This window comes from Phalaenopsis equestris, unplaced genomic scaffold (genome assembly GCF_001263595.1).
Source record: "Phalaenopsis equestris unplaced genomic scaffold, ASM126359v1 Scaffold000411, whole genome shotgun sequence".
NCBI lineage: Eukaryota > Viridiplantae > Streptophyta > Magnoliopsida > Asparagales > Orchidaceae > Phalaenopsis > Phalaenopsis equestris.
In genome coordinates, this window is record NW_018164852.1 from 730637 (window position 1) to 750523 (window position 19887).

Consider the following 19887-nt stretch of genomic DNA (forward strand, 5'->3'; position numbering starts at 1 on the left):
AATTCATAGAGAAACAAAATGACCTGGGAGGGCTATGATTTCACCCAACTAGTAGATATCACACTTCATTCTAAGCAGAACCATTGTGATTACCTAAGTGGAAGTGCAAATAAATAGGAAGATAAGTTTTAATGGGCGAAGAATTAGTTAAATCTAGAGTGACAGACTAGATTCTTATCAATTTGGTTTAAGGTTTAGTACCCTAGCGCTGAGATTTGTTCATCACGGTGACATAGGCTAGGGGCATCTAGAGGGGAGAGGCTACATAGCACTGATGTGGAGTCTAGATGTTAAGGAATCCAACTTAAGGTAGCTAATGTTTTTTGCTAATACCGGGAGGGGTAAAGAATAAGGTGTGCTTTTATTTGTCACAATACATCAATTTTATCTTAAATTATTTGAATCCCACATAGATTAAAATCTCTTTGCAAGGGAAAAAGTTTTCCATAACATCCAAATTCGTTTTATTTTGTTAAGATGTTACATTTAATTGTTACTTTCTTTTTAGCTCTTTAGTAGTAATTTTAGTAAGTATATCATTTTAAAATCTTTTATCTTTTTAATTTGCAATTTAAATAGAATTTTTGTAAGTTGATTTTAAGAGTTACCGCATATATCATGAGATTGATACTGAGATTTTTGAGAAAAATTTATATTACTTGAAATGATACGTTTACATGTGTAGTACCCATAGTGTGAAAACCTATTATAAATCATTACAATTGTTCATACTAGCCGCTAGATATAATTTGATGTATATTTTCTGGCAAGATTAAGGGGACTAAAAATACAAGTAATTGTGGGTCGGGTCAAATGATTTTTTCATTATATTAATTATTAGTTATAGAATTTGTACATCGAAATTTTTTATTCATAACTACGATTGTCTGTACCCGCCTTTGTTAATTTCAAGCTTCGGGTCGGGTTGTCATATAAGTTGTATTAGAGCCTAAGGTTTAAGATTAATTAATTAAATATTGATTAAAGAACCAATAGAATAATTATAAGAAAATTTTAATAAAAATAAAAAAAATTTAAAAAAATAAAGTTAACTTAAATTAATAATTATATCAATTCGGGCATAGCGATACGGCCGAAATCATAGAAGAAGAAAATCCGATAGAAAATAAAATAGTACAATCTACTAGAAATATGAATGTGAATGTTCTCACCGAAATGAGGACGACAATGACTCGACTAATTCAGAAATTTAGATTGCAGCCTATTGGACGAAATACAATCGTGGTGGATAAGTACTTGAAGATATTTCAAGATCCGTGTCCATCTTTGTTCAAGGGAGCTGAAGGCCCAATTGAAGCAGAAAACTGATTAATGAGGATAGAGGAGATACTAGATAGCTTGGCTTGTTCGGATGAAAGAAGAATACCGTTGCCGAAGTTTGTGCTAGATGAAAAAGCCAAAAAGTGGTGGCAACGTCATGACAGGTTAAGGGACATACCCATAATGATGGTTAGTTGGGAGGAATTCATGAACTATTCAAACAATGATTTGTACCCCTATCCGCTCAACGAAAGATTCAGAATATGTTCTTTAGGTTGAGGCAAGGAGAGAAGACAGTCATGCAGTACGAAGTAGAATTTACTGCACTATCAAGGTATGCTGAGGTATGCGCCATAATTGATTGCGCTATTGCAGAAGAAAAGTGCTACAAATTCTTTTCAGGATTAAAAGATTCTATCAGACAACCGTTAGTATCTTTAGGGATCAAAATACTCAGTATTAGTGGCGAGCTAGAAGAGTGAAGATCGACTATCAGCTTACTCGGAAGCGTAAAGTGATGCAGAAGAGGAAGACTGCAGGAGAACATGTAGATCACTTAGAAGAATCCAATGACAAGAAGTAAAAGAATAAGTCGAGTGGAATTAGCAGAGGAGCGACTTAGGGTACTAGAGTCACTTGTGCCAAATGCGAAAGACAATATAAAAGTGAATGTTTGATGGGCTATAATACTTATTATTGGTGTTGTCAGTCTGATCATATAACAAGATATTGTTCATCTCTTGACGAGAAGAACATTAAAGATAAAAAATTAGATTGAGCTCCTTCACAGAAGAATGCAGGTGGATAAAAAAGATCGAGTCTCCAACTTCAGCTCCTACCCAAGTTAACCACGAATACCTGTTCGACCTCGACTATATTCCCTTACTCACAGCGAGCCTGAAGAACCTAATGCACTTGATGGTGATGAGATCTGATTAGTTTTATGTTTTCTAGCATGCTTTTGTGCTTCAATAATTATGTGTTGTGAAGTATAGTTAAGTTTTCTTGTATCAAGTCTATCTTTATATTGATAAATTTTCCCTCTAAGTTATGAATAGTAAATATCGCTCTATTTATGAGAAATAGCTTAAGGTATGTTTATAAATTTTGAAGATGATTTTTCTAAGCGGGGAAGATTGTAACGTTCTTGTTTCGATTACCCAGGGATACAAAACAAAGAACCATATAAGTGGAAACTAGGAGTCGAGCAAAATGAAGACGAATCGAGAAGGTTGGGAATTTCGAAGACAATTTTTTTGTAAGTGGGGAAAGATTGTAACGTTCCTGTTTCGGTTACCCAAGGATACGAAACAAAGAACCATAGAAGTGGAAACTAGGATACGAAAAAATCCGAAGAGGAGGAGAAGAAGCGATAAAGTCGGAAAATCAAACAAATAAGTTTGTCTATAAATTTGTCATGAGAGAGGCGAGAACTTACCAGGATAGTCGAACAACGATGTTAAGGGTTGCACTATTAAGTTGAGCCGCGATGTCAACAGAAAGAAGAAATTGAAAGTTTTGCATCAGTGTTGAGCGGAGGTGGCACCATTGTCGTGCAGAAGAGGAGGTGAGTGTGGGAGTTCCTACGCACTCGAAGGAGAAAGGGGAAGAGCTGCTTTGTCGAGAGGAAGAAGGGAGGAGAAGAACGGACCTCTAGAGTGGCCGAAGGAGAAGAAAGGGAGAAAGAAGCTGGTGGCTACATTCGTGCATTCATGCGTTCGCGAGGGAGGTCAAGCCGAGCATCACGCATCGAGAAGAAGCTCACCCGTTCATATAGGAGGTAGAACTAGGGTGTGCGTGTGTTTAGGGCTTGATAGAGGTATATATGTAATGTTTATGAAATAAATTTAATTAGTTTTCCTTTCATTTTGTTAATTATTAGTTATAGAATTTGGACATCGAAATTTTTTATTCTTACAGTCTGACCGTATGTACCCACCTTGGTTAATTCCAAGCTTTGGGCCGAGTCGTGACAACTTCTTTCCGTAAACTAAGCCTCCATTGAATAAAGAGAATTATGCTTCTTTCCTCTAACAACCACCAAAGACCCCTTAGTGAGCTTCTATTTATCTTCACCAAAGTAGTTGTGGTATCTTTCATCATCAATTATACCAGTGGAGACCAAATTCAAGTGGATCTTACTAATATGCTGATACTTTTTAGACACAATCGACATCCAACATCAATATTTATGTAGACATCGCTCATGCCCACAATTTTTCATCTTGCATCGTTCCCTATCTTCACATAACCAAACTTACCCATGTTGTAGATAGAAAACACATCACGACGAGAAGTGATATGATAAGAAGCACTAGAATCAATTACTCAATGTGAACCTTGACATGTGAGATTAATAATGTTGCTACCACAAGTACTAGTAACAGTTCAATGTGCGGCAACTATTATATTAGCATAATTTCTCTTTATTTACTCTTTTTTTTTATACTTATGTTCTCTTTTTAACAGTCTACATTGAGCTCGCTTATGCCTCTGTTTATCTCAGTGAAAACATCTGAATTCATTCCTTGTCTGAGATTTCCTTGTGATCTGTCATAGCTTTCACGATCTTTATGATTTCTGCTCTTGCCTCTGCTTCGTTTCTCAGAAACTAGCATCTGACTCTGTGTCATTGTCCCTCGCTCATTTCTTCTATTTTTTTTTTCATTCAAAATATTCTTTTTCACCATCTTCAAGGTAAAAATGTCATTTGGAGTGGAATTGCTCTGAGAAACAGCAAAGTCTCCCAAACTTTCCGGCAAGAAAATGATCAAAACAATGCAAGGACCGCATCTTCTAACTTCATATCCAATGCTGCTAATTGATTCAATATCTCTTGAACAACATTCATGTGATGAGAAACTGCAGTCTGATCATTGTATTGTTGTTATTAGCGGACTCCTCTATTTGGTTAGCACAAAATAATCTCTAGTTGAACCTATCTCTGATATCACTTGTTGGAAAAACAAGCCAAAATCAACTACACCACAGACACACACACACACAACAAAATTGATGAAACAAATAACAAAAATAAACAACACCAAATTTTAGCGTGGAAAACCCCTAAAATAGAGTAAAAATCATGGGACCTGCAGACCTCTTAAACACCTCCACTTGTCAACTTAATGGGTAGACAAAGTTCTTCTCTATAATACTCCTAGAGAAAATCAATAATCAACCATCACCATATAGGTGGTATACGTCAACTTCATCAAACACAAGGGTTTGGTAATCTCATCGCATTAAAGAGAAATGAAATCTTCTTACTCCGGATCCCTTTCACGCTATTGCCCTCTGATCCTTTGCCATCTATATGCTTTGCTGGCTATAGAGAAGGAAGAGCATTCTCACGGGAAAAAAAAAAAAGAAGCGGGAGAGTCGAGCAAGAAAGCACAACTGTTTTTTATTTTATTTAATTTTAATTTAACTGTTTCTTGAACCGCCTCTATGTGAGAGGGAACCACAGCAAAACATAACAAAAGTTTGTCATCGTCATTGCTATATCAAATGAAGCCTACGTCATTAAAATTCCTATTTACTAGGGTGAATATTTGTCAGGTTCTTTGAAAATAAATTTTTGTTATTGAATTGCTTGGAATTTTATTTCTTAGTTGCAGTTCATTGATTCCATGTTCTTAAAATGTAATAAAAATGCCGCACTATTTTTTAAGCACGTTTAGTGTGTTTCATGTGCATAACATTTTGAAAAGAATTTTTTTGTTGGTAAAGGAAATCTTTCTAGCAAAATCAATTTTTTTGCATTTTTGTTTTCTCTATGATTCATGAATAAATGGTCTCTTTTATGGAGCAACTTGTAGTTATATGTGAAACTCTGATGATTTTTGTTCATACCACAGAACAAAAGTACACCATCCTCCCAATCATACCAAATAAAACCTAAAGGTACATCTGTATGAAACAATTATAGATAAATCTGCAAGTAGATAACATTGCAGGGGCTACTTTTTTTCAAATGTTATTGGGATATGAATTTTATTTATGCAACATATATTATTCAGTCAGCATTATAATCAACTAAATTCCTTTCACTTGGTTAAACCTACCTTTTGCTTAAAGAATGCAACACAATTGTTTTGTTTTTCGGTTTGTCTTTTTTATTATTTGCTTCTCGTTATAATTTTCTGACCTCGTATGTATGCTATTTCCAAGAGAGATGGAAAAAATGTAAATCAAAATTCTTCTGAATTTATACATTTCCATGCTTCTAAAGCTGGTTGTGATTTTCTATTAAAGCTATGTGATTTTTCATTAAGTTCTTGTAATTGAAATGGTCTGGCAGTTTCTGTACCCTTCCGATGAAGAGTCATATAAGTTGGTGAGATTTCTGGTGGAGAGGCTATCTAAAGTGCCTTCTGAAGACAAAATAGTTTGCATGACCGGGCAAGGAAAGTTATATCCTGAAAACAGTAAAACTTTTACTAGTTGCTGCAGAGATATATAACAAATCTACTGGATATAGTTGTTTAGTTATGGCCAAATGTGTTCTAAAATAGATTCTGGCGTGTTTTCAGGACAGACGATCGGAAATATTTCAGAATCTGAGACTCCAAGCTCCAATGATAAAAAGAACGTATGCCAAGAGGGAACTTCCCAAGGTCCATCTGAAGTTTTATTCATGAACCCGAAAGAAATTGTTCTTTCCGACGAGAGCATGCTTCCCAGGTGAACCGCGATGTGGAATTTTCATTGCTATCACTTATGTTCATTTTCATTCAGATTAGCATCTGCGATTGCCATGATCTGGCCTAAGGGCTTAGAACTTTAAAGTCAGGAACGGACGATCGGAGGGTGAAATTAAAATTTTAATTTCTAATACTATCATTAACTAATCAATAGAATAATCCAAAATGAAAGAGCCTCTAACAATTTAATAAATCTATCAGTAAAATAATTATGATCATATTACATTCTTCTAGCTTGGTTGGGCCTTCTACAAATATCTTTTCTTTGGTCACTTATCTTTTAATCAAAAGTTTAAACTTAAAAATGTTAGTTTATCAAAGAAAGTTATAAATAAGCTCATGAGATACTCATATTTCTTAAAATACATTAATATAAATGGGCAAAAGATGCAGTGTGCATACTAGTTAAAATTCACAAAGTCAGTATCAAACTATTTAACCATTCAAGTATGATTGTATGAATTATTCAAATAATTCAAATAGTTATATTATATATTATTTATGTTTTTTATATAATATTCATCACGGAGCACCATCTAAATTGTACGAAGTAAAGTTCTTTAATATCGATAACATTTTCTAAAATACATGCATGAACATCTTAGCTCCTTTAGCTAGGATCACAAGGGGTGACTATTAGCTAGCCAACCATCCACCTGCAAGCTTATCATAGTATTTATTTTATTCACATTATATATATATCAGCCAATATCTTTCTATTATAGTCAGTTTGTACAATTAATATGTAAGACATACATTTTTTTTATGATCAATAAATTTACTATCTCGATTAAATCAAAATTACATAGAAAATATTAGTCTAATCATCAAATGTCTTTGATATTACCATAATCTAGAAATTAAAGTACTCACTTGATTCAGTTGGCTTGCTTTTAACCTTCTTACATCTTTAAACTTCAGCTCCTATAATTTGATGCCTATAATATCATAAAAAAATAATTTTTAAACATATATTTAATTATGCTTAACTAATCTTTTAATTAATTATGTTATTTTAATTATTGATTGAAATCCTTCATTTTAAGTATTCATGTCAGTTTAATTTCACTATTAATATCACTATTATCAATATATATAACTTACATTAAATTTTATCCAAGATCTAATTAATTTATACTTTAATTTAAATAATTACTTGCAAAGTTTAATTTCAAATTTAAAATAAATATTTCATTTCATAATCTCAACTTTATTCCTAATAAAATACAACTTTTTCCACTGTCCGCAACACAGGCACTAGTGAATAGGAGCCTTTAAAGACTTTAAATAAAATGTTTGCACATATTTCAATAATAATACATCCGTGCAAATAATAAAAAAATCCTATAAAATTTATTAAGTTTGGACTAAAATAAAGTCTGAACGTTTATGTTTTAGAAGTTTGAACATAAAGTTTTAGAAGTGAACGGATGTAGATCCCAAAACAATCCCCTCAATTATTAAGAAATGCTCAATTTAGTCATAAAGATTCAGAATGCTCCAATTTAGTCCCAGACTGTTCATAGTTGCTCCAAATTGATCCCAAATCATATCTCTTTAAATTTAACGGCGGCCTGCATGAATTGAAGAGTATTTTCATTTTTATGTAATTATTCAAAATTTATGTGGTTTGTATATAAAACTTTTTTTTATTGTTGAAGAATTATAATTTTTAATTTGCATTAATAAATATCTTCAAAACAACCATCACTATTTTTTCAAATGAAAAATGTTAAGATAATTAATAATTATACAATAAGAGCTCACTCAATTTAAAATTATAAGAATCACTCGATTTCAATTGAATTCTTTATTTTAATATTATTTATTAGAGAATGTGTTTTGAAATAGTTAAAGTTAACTTGAAAAACTAATATGAATTTATTTTATGTTTAAAACATTATTTATGTGATTGATTGCAAGCCACTTATATTATCACACACACACACACATAGATATGTGTGTGTGTGTGTGTGTGTGTGTGTGTGTGATAATTATGATGATCCAACAAAAAAATTCATTTGAAAGAAGTAATGACTGCTGAGAGATTTATTAATGTAAATTATTAATTATACAAAATATTATTTTGAGCACGACAATGAATTGAGATGACCACATGTGATCAAATTAGATCGATAACTCTTAAGGCCTACAATGATCACAATTAGCATGGGACTATCCTATGAGACACATGGATTAACCCTAGGATGGTCCTTGAGACCAAATAGGTCCTTAGTTACATTAGTTAATAAAATTGGAATGATCTATAGACAGATTAATACAAAAAATTATCAAACAATGCTTACAAATTATTGGATTGATGTATAAAATTTAAATTATAAAATTAAAAGTTATTTTTACAGTATATAAAATTTTTTTTATCCTTTTACATATAAAATTTATTATTAGTAATGGCTAATAAGGATAAAATCTAAGGGAATCTTTTACGTATAAAATTTGTTTACCCTTATTATATTATGGTCATTAATGTAACTCATATGCTCTCTAACTCTATTATGCATCTTTGAGTTGTGAATGATAGAATATACCTTATAAGGACACTAAGCATTCTATAAGCTAAGATCGACTTAATTTAGTTCCATTAGACAAATATCTATCCCAAGTTTATATAAGATTCCTTTGAACGAAACAAGTAAGGATATTTCTGTCAGGTTGGGTCAACCACCTTCTCTTACTAAGTAGGCCAAGAATCATGACAACTCAGAATGAAGAAAATATGAGATCTTGATCGAGTTCGTAACCATTCCCCTCACCTTCCGCTCTAAGTCAACGATAATAATTTCGTAATTTTAAAGTCCTAAATTTGTTGCTACTATATACTAAGTTCAAGTAATTAGTGCCTAATGATTAGCCTTAGGGTATGTTTGGGGCAGCTGCAGCTTATTCAGCTTCTGCTGATAAGCAGTTTATCCTGATAATTTGCTGATAGACAGCTGATCCGGATGATCTGTCTGACTGTTTGGTTATTATTTTTTTTAGAACAACTGATTCTGGAGAAATGAATAATCTGCTCCTGTTCTGGATAAGCTGTTGAGTTGTTTGTTCGTGCGTTTTGTGAAACATATATTCTCAATCCTACCCAAATAATCGTCAAATTCCTATGTTTTTATGTTAAATCATTTGCAAAGACAACTTTCTCACCTCACAAAATCATAAAAGAATCTAATATAAATCACAACAAAGTAGCATACACTTGTTCATTTTCTCCCCAAATGATTCAAATCAACCTTTCATTGCATTCTTCCCATGCACATGCAACACCATAACGCAGGGAGATAGGGGAGAGGGAGAGAAAGACAAAAAAAGATACAAAGAAATTGAGGGAGAGAATAAAGCCACAGGTTTGCAACTATAAAGATGCATATGTGAAACGACATAGCCCATAAGCAATTTGAAGCACCACGTTCTTCCTCTCCAAACTGTTTAGGGCAATGAAAAATCACGAATATAGAAATAACTCTTACCCGTAGACAGGAGGAGATGCAGGACGCAATTGAATAGGCGGACAGAGATCCGTCGCTAGATGCCACCAGCACGATTTCAGGATTAGGGTTTTCGGAGGGAGCAAAAGCAGTCCTGAAGACAATGCAAGAGCTAAGCTCCCTCTCGACAAGAATGCTACGACGATAGCCTTCTTCGTCCCACCGTCTCGCGTCTCCTTCACTTCCTCCGCCGGTGATCCTTTCGACCTCCATGATCGAAGTACTAGACCTCCATCGAGTTTCGGAGAACGAGGATGCGTATGAGAGCAGCAGGGCCACGGGATGCCAAGCAGGGTCACGGGAGTATTTATTAGACCGAAAACGCGGACTGCAGGAGTTGACCCGCGGTTCGCGTCTTTTACAAATTATAAAACAAAGTTTAGGATAATCTGTTAATAAGTGTGAAACAAACAGCAAGGCGGCGTTTTCAAAACGCCGCCCGCACTTATATGCTGCCCCAAACGGGCCCTAAATTGAACGTGCTCTCCCATTATTGAGAGATTTAATTAACTATAGGGGCTTGTGCCTATGAAAAATCTTGATTTTCAGATCTTAAAGTTCTTATAATATTAGAGTGAAATCTCTGGGTAGTGTCATATCTACAATTTCATCTGTCTTCTGAAGATTTGAGCCAGAACTTCATAGTAAATTCTTTAGTCTCATTCATCTTTCAAGGGAAGTTGGGGGCATTGAATTTTTGGAGCCCACATATATGTGCCATATTTGAACTTTGATTGCTATAGTAAGAATGCGTAGATTATGAAAATGAGTTTAATTGTTTATTGAATTTGTAAAAAAAATATTAGGGGCATTTACATAAGTACCACCCAATTCTTATGTATTTACATATCTAACACCTAAACTTTACCTTATTTATACCACTCAAATCATTCACCTCACATAAAAAATACCACTATTTTAACTTTCAAAAAGTTTAATACATCTTGTTATGCACATATAGGCTGGCAGAAGTTTAGGTGTTAGATATGTAAGTACATTGGAATTGAGTCGTATTTATGTAAATCTTCCAAAATATTATCGTTGATCATTATATGAATTTTTTCCATTCTGTTGTTTTGGTTATTGTCATACTGTTCTTATGTCACTTTTCCAGCTACAGCGTTTTAATTCATTAATGAATGGCAGAGAGAGTTGAACTCAAGTTTCTATGTTGCAGAAATATTCCTGAACACTTACTAGAAGAAGAAAGAATGAAGCTTGAGCAGACATTTAACTCTGAGCAACCGGAAGAAAAAGAAAAGCTTATCCAGTTGAAAGAAATTGAGCAAGAAATAGAAGCCACATTGGCTGAAATTTCGAAGCGGTGAAGCTCATTCATAACATTTCCTTATAATCTTTTTTAGTATTAGATTTTATCAAGGAGAAAGAAAAAAATTGAAAAACATAACGTAGCTTATTCACTCTAATGGTTATGCTTCTTAAGCACTTACAGAAAAAGATGCTCAATATTTTGCAGGTTGTGATACTTGATAAACTGAAGTTTATTGGATTTCAGCTATGAACAAGATTCTGAACGGAAAAGTCATTTATGTTCTTTTTTACTTAACAATGTCTGGATTATTATCATAATTTAGCTATTCTGCTTTATCTTTCCTTTAAGAAGTGGACTTGTGTCTTTAAGTTAATTTTTTATATCTGTCCTTCTCATCTTATAATTTGTAGTTCTTTTTTTTTTTTTTTTTTTTTTTTTTGACAATTGAACTCCTATTTAAAATTGTTTCTTTTTTTAGGTTAGGAGCAAATATTGATGTGAGGACTAGATGGCAAAGTGGTTAGGCCAACTTTTTCATAGGTGAAAACTGTTAAAATAATACTAAAATGAATCAAAAGCAATGCATTTTTGGATATAATCAAAAGAGAAAAAATATTCATATAGATGAAAAAAATATAGCAGCACACAATAAATGTTACACCACACAGATTTTGAATATCCTTATTTGAGTGATCTTATATGGCATTAAAAATAGTATACTATCTCAAGATTTGTTAATGATTCTGCATGATTTTGTGCTGATTTGTTTGTGCATTTGATATCAATTTGTATCTTTTTTTTCTCTTTTTTAATTGGTGATTATATGTATAGATGTTAAACCCAGCATCATAACAGTTTTTTTTAAATTCTCCTTTTTTATTTATATATTATTATTTACTTGTCTATGTTAGAGAGGCAGAACATCTGGATCTTCTTATAGAGCTTGAGCAGCAGCCCAAACTTCCTTTCAGAAAATCATACGTCGATCGCATAACTGAGATTACAAAGAACAGCCGGAAACTCGATGCTGATGTCATACAAATCTTGAAGGAGACACGGGAGCTTCAACTAGAGAGTAACTCAATACAAGAACGACTTAATAGGACATATGCAGTAGTTGAAGAAATTGTCTTCAGGTATGGAGTTTGTCCTTTTGGTGGTATAGTTTCCTCGTAGTACTAGTTGATCTTTAATGAATCTTCTTTTGACAAGTGAAATAATAATGGGGTGTTTCCATACATACCACCCAATTCCTTTATATTCACATATATGACACCTAAATTTTGATTTTTACATTGATACCACCTAAAATCTTTCATATTACATGAAAAATACCATTATTTTAACTTTTAAAAAATGAAATATCTCTTTTTGTGCATGGTTAAGGTGGCAAACATTTGTAAAAGTTTTAGGTGTTAGATATGCAAATCCATAGAAATTAAGTGGTATGTATGTAGGTCTTCCAATAAAAATCTATTTTTGAATTGAAGATTGTTTTCTTTAGTAGGTTGTTGTGTCACGACCCGCCTCAGAGCTTGGAATTAACCATGACTAGAACAGACGGTCGGACGATGTGAATTAAATTTTTTATATTTAGTTATTATTTAACAGATGAAAAAGCCCCTAATCAAAATAAATAAAAATAATATATTTAAAATTATTTTATTACTAGTTGCCCGCATATTCTATAAACGTTTCATTTTCTATCTTTCATCTTTTAATCAATTAAATTACCTGAAAATTCGATTTAAAAAAAATAGTGAGTTAAACAAGTCGGTGAATACTCGTACTCATAAACTATTATAATACAAGGGAGTAAGAAGTAATATGCATGTCAGTTAAACTTTTTAATAAATCAATATTAATATCTGTTCAAAGAGTCTTGTTATATCAGTAACATATCAATATAATTTCTTATTTATATAATGGTCACATGTGTACCGTTCAAAAATTATGTCAATCACGACATATCAATATTAATATCATTTTTCATATACGTGCACGAGTACCTTAGTGTTCCTCTCACTAGTATAATCAAGACATGACTCAATTATAGATATGCGTGCTCAAACATCATTATAGTTAATCATGCACATAACAGTTCAATCATTCAATGATGATGTGCACATATATCATTCATGCAATATGAACAAAAATTACTAGAATTTAAAATCCAGAATTTGCAATAATTTCAATGTAACTGATAATAATATCGATGAATGCATTTGGTCCTGAAAAAAATAAAATTACCAATATAATAAGAATATGAGTACTCATCTTATTGATAGACAATCCGCTTGCTCTTGATGTCAACCCTTCAAAGTTAGAAACCTAATCATAAACATGATATTTAATTTATTATTTCAATAAATAATTATCTTTATATTAATTAAGTATTAAATTTACTTTATCTAATCTCTTTATATATATATTATTGCTACATTTTAATATTAAATCGATTTAATAAATTTAATTTGGTTGAATCAGGCGTAGAACTCATTTGCGAGCTAGATTGCTCCAGAGTTTCTCTTCCTTCTTCCTCCCGAGCTTCCTCGCCTGCTCAACAGTGCACGAGCTATGCTCTTCTTCCTCCTCTACGATGCTTTTTCATTTCCGTCTCTTCTTTGCTGGTTGGGTAGGCATGACTCTCCTTCTGCACCGAATGTTGTGAGTGAGCCGCTCTTTCCTCTCTTCCACTTGACACCGATGCCGAGAGCTCCCGTAAAGATTGTGTCTCAACCTAGTAGCATAAACAACTATTGTTCGACTCTCCATTGCCCCTCTCCGCTTTGCCAGTTCCCCTCCTCCCCCCCCCCCCCCCCCCAACCCTTACGCGTGGTATTTATACACAAAAGTAAATCTTTGGCTTCCCGAGCCTCTTGCTTCACCTCCCTCTCTGGTGTCCCGACTGCTTGAGTCCTTTTTTATTCTCCTTGGATTCCTCTTCCTCTTCCTCGTTTCATTTCATATATCCTCTCCCTCCTTGGATTCCATGAAATTTATAAACAAACTTCAAGTCATTTCTCCTTAGCAGGTCAACATGATCTATCCAAAAATTTTCTAGCAGGTTCCCTTCTCCTTTAATTTTTGATATATCTCTATGCCTGAATGAATATAATTATTAATTTGAGTTAATTTTAATTTTTTTAATTTAATTAATATATTTAGTTATTTTTAATTTTTTTTATAATTGCCCTATTGACGGTTTCAGTTAGATTTCATTAACTAATCTTGAACCTTATGCTCTGATATCACTTTTGTCATGACTTGGCTCGAGGCGTGGAAAGATAAAAATATACGATTGGACGATGTGAATTAAATTTTTTATATTCATTTACTATTTAACAGATGAAAAAACTACTAATGGAAATAAATTAAAACAATATATTCAAAATTACGTCATTACTCGCTGCCCGCATATTTTATAAACATTTCTTCTTCTATCACACATCTTTTAATATATTAAATTAAAAGTTGGTTTAAAAATAATGAGTTAAATAAGCCGTCGAATATTCATACTCATAAATTATAATAATAAAAGGGAGAAAAAAACTATTATGCATGCCAGTTAACATTTTAATAAATCAATAAAAATAAATTTCGTATTTAGGCAACCATCATATGAGTACTGTCTAAAAATTATGTTCATTATAATACATTAATATTAATATCATTTTTTATATAGATGCACGAGTACCGTAGTGTTCTCTCACTAGTATCATCAATGGGTGACTCTATCATAGTCAATCATGCACATACAACCATCCAATAAAAGATATCACTTTTTAATTAAAAAAATATTAATTTCTCATTTGTATAACAATCAAATCATTTAATAATGATGTGCACACATATCATTCAACAAAATGAACAAAAATTTTCTAGAATTCAAAATCCTAAGTTTGCAGTATTTTCAATATAACTAATGATAATATCGGTGAATGCATTTGATCTAGAAGAAACAAAATATTACTAAAGAATGAGAATATGAGGATTCAACCTAATTGATAGATAATCTGCTTGTTTTTGACGTCGACTCTTCTAAATTAGAAACTTAATCATAAACATGCTATTTAATTTATTATTTTAATAAAATATTATATTTTTATTAATTAATTAATTATTAAACTTTCCCTCTTATTTTTTATTATGTATATATATATATATCTTATTATTATTAAGTTTTAATATTAAATTGATTTAATAACATTACCTCGGTCGAACTGAGAGCTTCTCTTTGGCTCCCTTGCACGAGCCTTCTTCTTTTCGAGCTTCCTCACCTGCTCAACAGCGCACGAGCTCAACTCTTCTTCCTCCTCTATGAAGCTTCCTTCTCTCCTTCTCCTCTTTGCTGGTTGGCTAGGCACGGCTCTCCTCATTCTGTACCGAAGGTTGTGAGCCGCTCTTTCCTCTCTTCAGCTCGACAGTGACGCTGAGATCTCCCATCAAAATTGTCTCTCAACCAATTAGCGCAATTGTTGTTCGACTCATGGATTTATACAGGAAAATAACTCTTCAGCTTTCTGACTCTCTTGCTTCATCTCCCTCTCCAGCGTTCTGGCTGTTCGAGGTCTCGTTTTCTTTTTTTTCGATTCCTCTCCCTCCTTTCATTTCCTATATCCCCCTGTAACAAACTGAACTGTTACATGTTGTACGTAAGGGCAGGTTTTAATGGGTTTTTATTGAAACATTTGTAGTAGAGTGAAATGTGAGAAATGGAATATTAATCAGATAAAAAAGAACAACTTTTGTTGATATTCAATTTATTTTTTCCAACATCCCGACAGACTATCAGTTTTTTGCTTGATAATGCTTCACGGAATTCAAATCCTTACTGAAGTGGCAATGCTGTAAAAAGACATTGTCAGTTTTTCAAACTGTGGGGTGTTGATTCCTTGATGGGCTCATTAAATTTTATAATATTGAATTAAAAGCACAATTTTATTAAAGATTGATCTTAATTATCAACCATCAAGTCTATATTCCTCACATCCTTGACAGTGGATTAAGCCTCATTCCCTCATGATTGTTTTCTTAGAGAACAATTTCAATACCTCATCCACCAAACTTAGTTGAATTATTGAGAAAGTTTTTTTTTTTTCAATTCTCTCCTCTTTATATTTAGTGGGATAAAGGCTTGTTGTTGTTGTTATTCTTTCCTCTTTATATTATTCATCAATTCTCAGTGGTATTTGAAAATCTAATAAGTTGGGTCACAAATTACAAATCCTTGCTAGATTACCATATTCAAATTTTTGGTTCTTTAGCGCCTGAAATTTTCAAATCATCAAAATTTTCAGTTGTTTTATTGGCATCATAAACCTCATGATGATGATATCAGTTTTGTTAATGTGTAAGCGAGTATTATGTTTCCTTTAAAAATAAAAATAAAAATAAAAATAAAATAAATAAACGAGTTTAGGTTTTATCCTATATTGGATTGCAGAAAAATATTTTGACATAGAAGTACTGGCATCGATAGATTTAATTTTTTTTTTAATTTATTTTTAGTTTTTTACTTGAAAATGAGTGACATCTAGTCTATTAGTCCCAACTTTGATCTCATATGATACGTCGTCTTTTGTTTCTTCATTATTTCAATTTCAGCAGCTGAACTTTTACTCTGTTTGTTAGTAGCACATCCCACGCCTAGGAAGCCATGAAGTTATAGTATGGATCATGAAATTCTAGAGTCATGGCTAACCTACCTGAAAGTCTGCGGTGATAGTGTAATGGATTAATGCCCTAGCATTATATGATGATGCAACTCACACACAAATAATAGAAATGTTGAAAGATGAGGTTCTGGAGATTTTACACAAAAACTTGGAAAAGGTAACAACTATGGGGCTTGATCCAATCAAAATTATCCATTATCTATTTGAATTTGCAAAGATCCACTCTATGATGCATGAATACGAACACAGGGGTACAAACACGACTCAACACAGACACATGATAATTGTATTTTTATAAAATATAGGATATAAACATGTGTCAGACACACTATTATACTATAAAGGTTCATTTACAAATTAGCCACCCAATTCTTATGTATTTACATAACTAACATCCAAACTTTATTTTTTACAAATATTCCATCAAACTCTTTCATATCACATCAAAAATACCATCATTTTAAATTTTAAAAAGTGAAATACACCTTTTTCATACATAAGCAATGCCTCATATATGTAAAAGTTGAATTTTATGTATTATATATGTAAATACTTAAGAATTGTGTGGTATGAACGTAAATCTTTCTAATATATATTATAAAAAAATAGATAAAAGTTAAATAAAGAGAACTTTATGGGTAATAAACAAAAGATAGTAAGAAATTTAATAACATTAACTTTCAAAAGCTTAGAGATTTATAGATATTCTTTAGTTTATGATAGAAAAAAATAAACTTTAACTATTTTATATCACACCAAAATAATTTTAATGTTTTAATAAAAATTAAAGGGAAAATTACATTCATAGCACCCAATTCTTATGGATTTACCTATCTCACATCTAAACTTTCATTTTCATAAACACAACATTCTATCTATGGATGAAAAAATGGATTTGACTATTAAAAGATGATAATGAGTGTCAGTTTTCATATGGGATTTTTAATTATGAAACTTTTGGCGTGAGATCGGTAAATGTGAAAGTTTTAGGTGTTGTGTATGTTAAAGCCCTAAAAATAAAATACTTTTTTTTAATCATCAAATATTTGTAGACATTTTTAATTCATTAATTTAGGGTACATGCCCTCTCTTTAAATTAATATTTAAATTAGACAATTCTATGTTGTGTCTGACACATGTTGGAGTTGTGTTGGAGGTATGTCCATGTTCGACACTACACTAACATTGTATTGTTTCTTAATTAGAAATGTCCGTGCATCATAAGATCTATTTTTCTGAATGAAAAATACGGGGTTACGGAGTTTTGATGGAGTTACAAAAATCAAGCAACAATGGTTGGGCTACAATAAACTTATGACCATAGGTGGGCTGCAACATTTATTAGTTGTTGTTAGTAAAGATCGCTGATGGTCATTGATTTTGAGCGTTCATCATAACTTTGAGCTCAATTTTCAATTTCCTTTTTTTTTAATGAAGAATGAGGGTCTATTTATAATTTTTAAAAAGATGTTTTTGTAAATTTAGCTTAAATCACAAAACACTTCATCAAACTATTTGTGTTGAATCATTCGATCATAGGTTGCTCTTTCTGTATTTATGTGTCTTAATGACTTCAAACGTAAATGATTTTAGGTTCGTTGGATTTCTCTTATTTAGCTGCTTGATTTAATTGTAATCATGCTAAATTTAGAAATCTTTTTTAATTTCAATTAATGCTTAAAAACTTACAATCATAATTCAAGTACTTGATGCGAACTCATTTGAGTTGGAATCAAATTGGTTTTTGTGTCATCAGATTTTTTATTGTTAAGATGTTTAATTTGGCTATAAAGTTGGTAAAATCGGAGCATGAATGATTATGAATTTACGCTAGAAAATTTTTATCTAACATGCTTTGAGATTTGTGTTTGATCCTATATATTTTTTTAACATATTAGCTGCCCATTTATTTTTGGACTTTAAGGCTTGTGCCATTATATATATAGTTAAATAGTTGTTTGTAAAATAAATATTTTTATAGCTTTTTTACGAGTATTATAACGCGTATATGAACAATTGCATAGGAACAAAGATAGTATCAAATATTTTGAGTTGGAACAATGCACATTATTATCAAATTTTGATTTAATTTTAAATTTATTTTAAGATTAATTTAATATATGAACTATTAATCAACTTGTAATTTAAGTGAAATTTATTATTTATTTAGCACTTTAATTTTAAAATTATATAAAAAAATAACTAATACTAATGTGTGTGTGTGTGTGTGTGTTTGTTTATTATAAAATAATATATAAATAAAATGAGTATTTAAATATTGAATATGTAACCCTATAAAATTATATGAATATATAACTAGTTAACAAAAAAAATAAATATTCTGCATTTCATTTATAGATAACCAAACAGCTAAGGAGTATTCAAAATACACTCCCTTTATTTTATTCTATATGCACCTAACCAAATAGAAAAAAAATTATTTTGTTTTACAAACAACCAAATAACTTATGAATATACATAATACACTGAAATCAAGATACTATGCATTTTCATTTTCAACAAACCAAACAATCTCTCATAGTGGAAATTCTGATAGGGCGAGGCCCGTAAGTTTTTTTTCTTTTTAGGTTTTCTACGTAAAATCTTTATTATTTTCTCTCCTTCAATCTTTTTTTTAATCTGTATGTGCTAAAACATTAACCTATCACTCTATGACCGCGAACTCTTAATCATGCTGCTCTTTTAACAATGAAGTCCGCAACCATTCCCTCCTTTGTCCCATTTGATTGCATGAAAACAAAGCGCTAAACCATGTCCCGAAAATTTCTTTTGTTTCAACTTTACTTGTTCTTGTTGAGATATATTTCAGCATCCCATCTGATCATATAACTCTCCAGGGAAGCAAAGAAAGATGCAGTGGGTCGGCAAGCCTATCGGCTCCTCACCAGCATTCATGACAACTTCCTACAGATAGCAGACACAATTCTCGCCACTGATAGGGCTCAAAGAGAAGCAGCATGTCTGGAGCAAAAGATCGCAGCTTTCTCCTCCCGTTACCTTGACATTGCCAAACTCCAAGCTGATTTGGACTCCATTAGAAAGGAAAATAAATTGTTAGAGCAGAAATGCCATAAATATTTACCTATATCATAGATTTTTTTAATCTACTACTGCTGGGACTAAATGTTGTCTATTCATGGTTTGATCTGATATCGTGAAGATATACAGTTCAGTACCGTTATTCATAATAGATTTCAAATAGGTTGCTCTATATTTAGCTGGACTTAAAGATAGATTCAATTCAATTATTGGTCATCTTTCAGCACATTTTTTTGCTTGAAACAGATTTTGTCTTTCATTTATTTTGCTTGAATAAAGTTTAAGTTGAGCTAAATTGGCATGAATTTAACGACTTACTAATTCTGCTTCCGTTGCAGCTTGTTCATCAATCACCTTAACGAGAGCAGACTCTGAACCAGTTGGCT

General features: G+C 31.9%; 1 protein-coding gene across 1 annotated transcript in view; it reads left to right on the plus strand.

The window, feature by feature from the left end:
* LOC110027023 (coiled-coil domain-containing protein 22) overlaps positions 1–19558 on the plus strand; it is a 35559-nt gene extending 16001 nt beyond the window's left edge. The window contains exons 2-6 of the mRNA XM_020728283.1: positions 5585–5690; positions 5817–5967; positions 10668–10814; positions 11675–11899; positions 19300–19558. Coding sequence (XP_020583942.1) covers positions 5585–5690; positions 5817–5967; positions 10668–10814; positions 11675–11899; positions 19300–19555 — 885 coding nt within the window. The 3' untranslated portion in view covers positions 19556–19558. The remainder of the gene's footprint in view (positions 1–5584; positions 5691–5816; positions 5968–10667; positions 10815–11674; positions 11900–19299) is intronic.
* Positions 19559–19887: the final 329 nt, after the last annotated feature.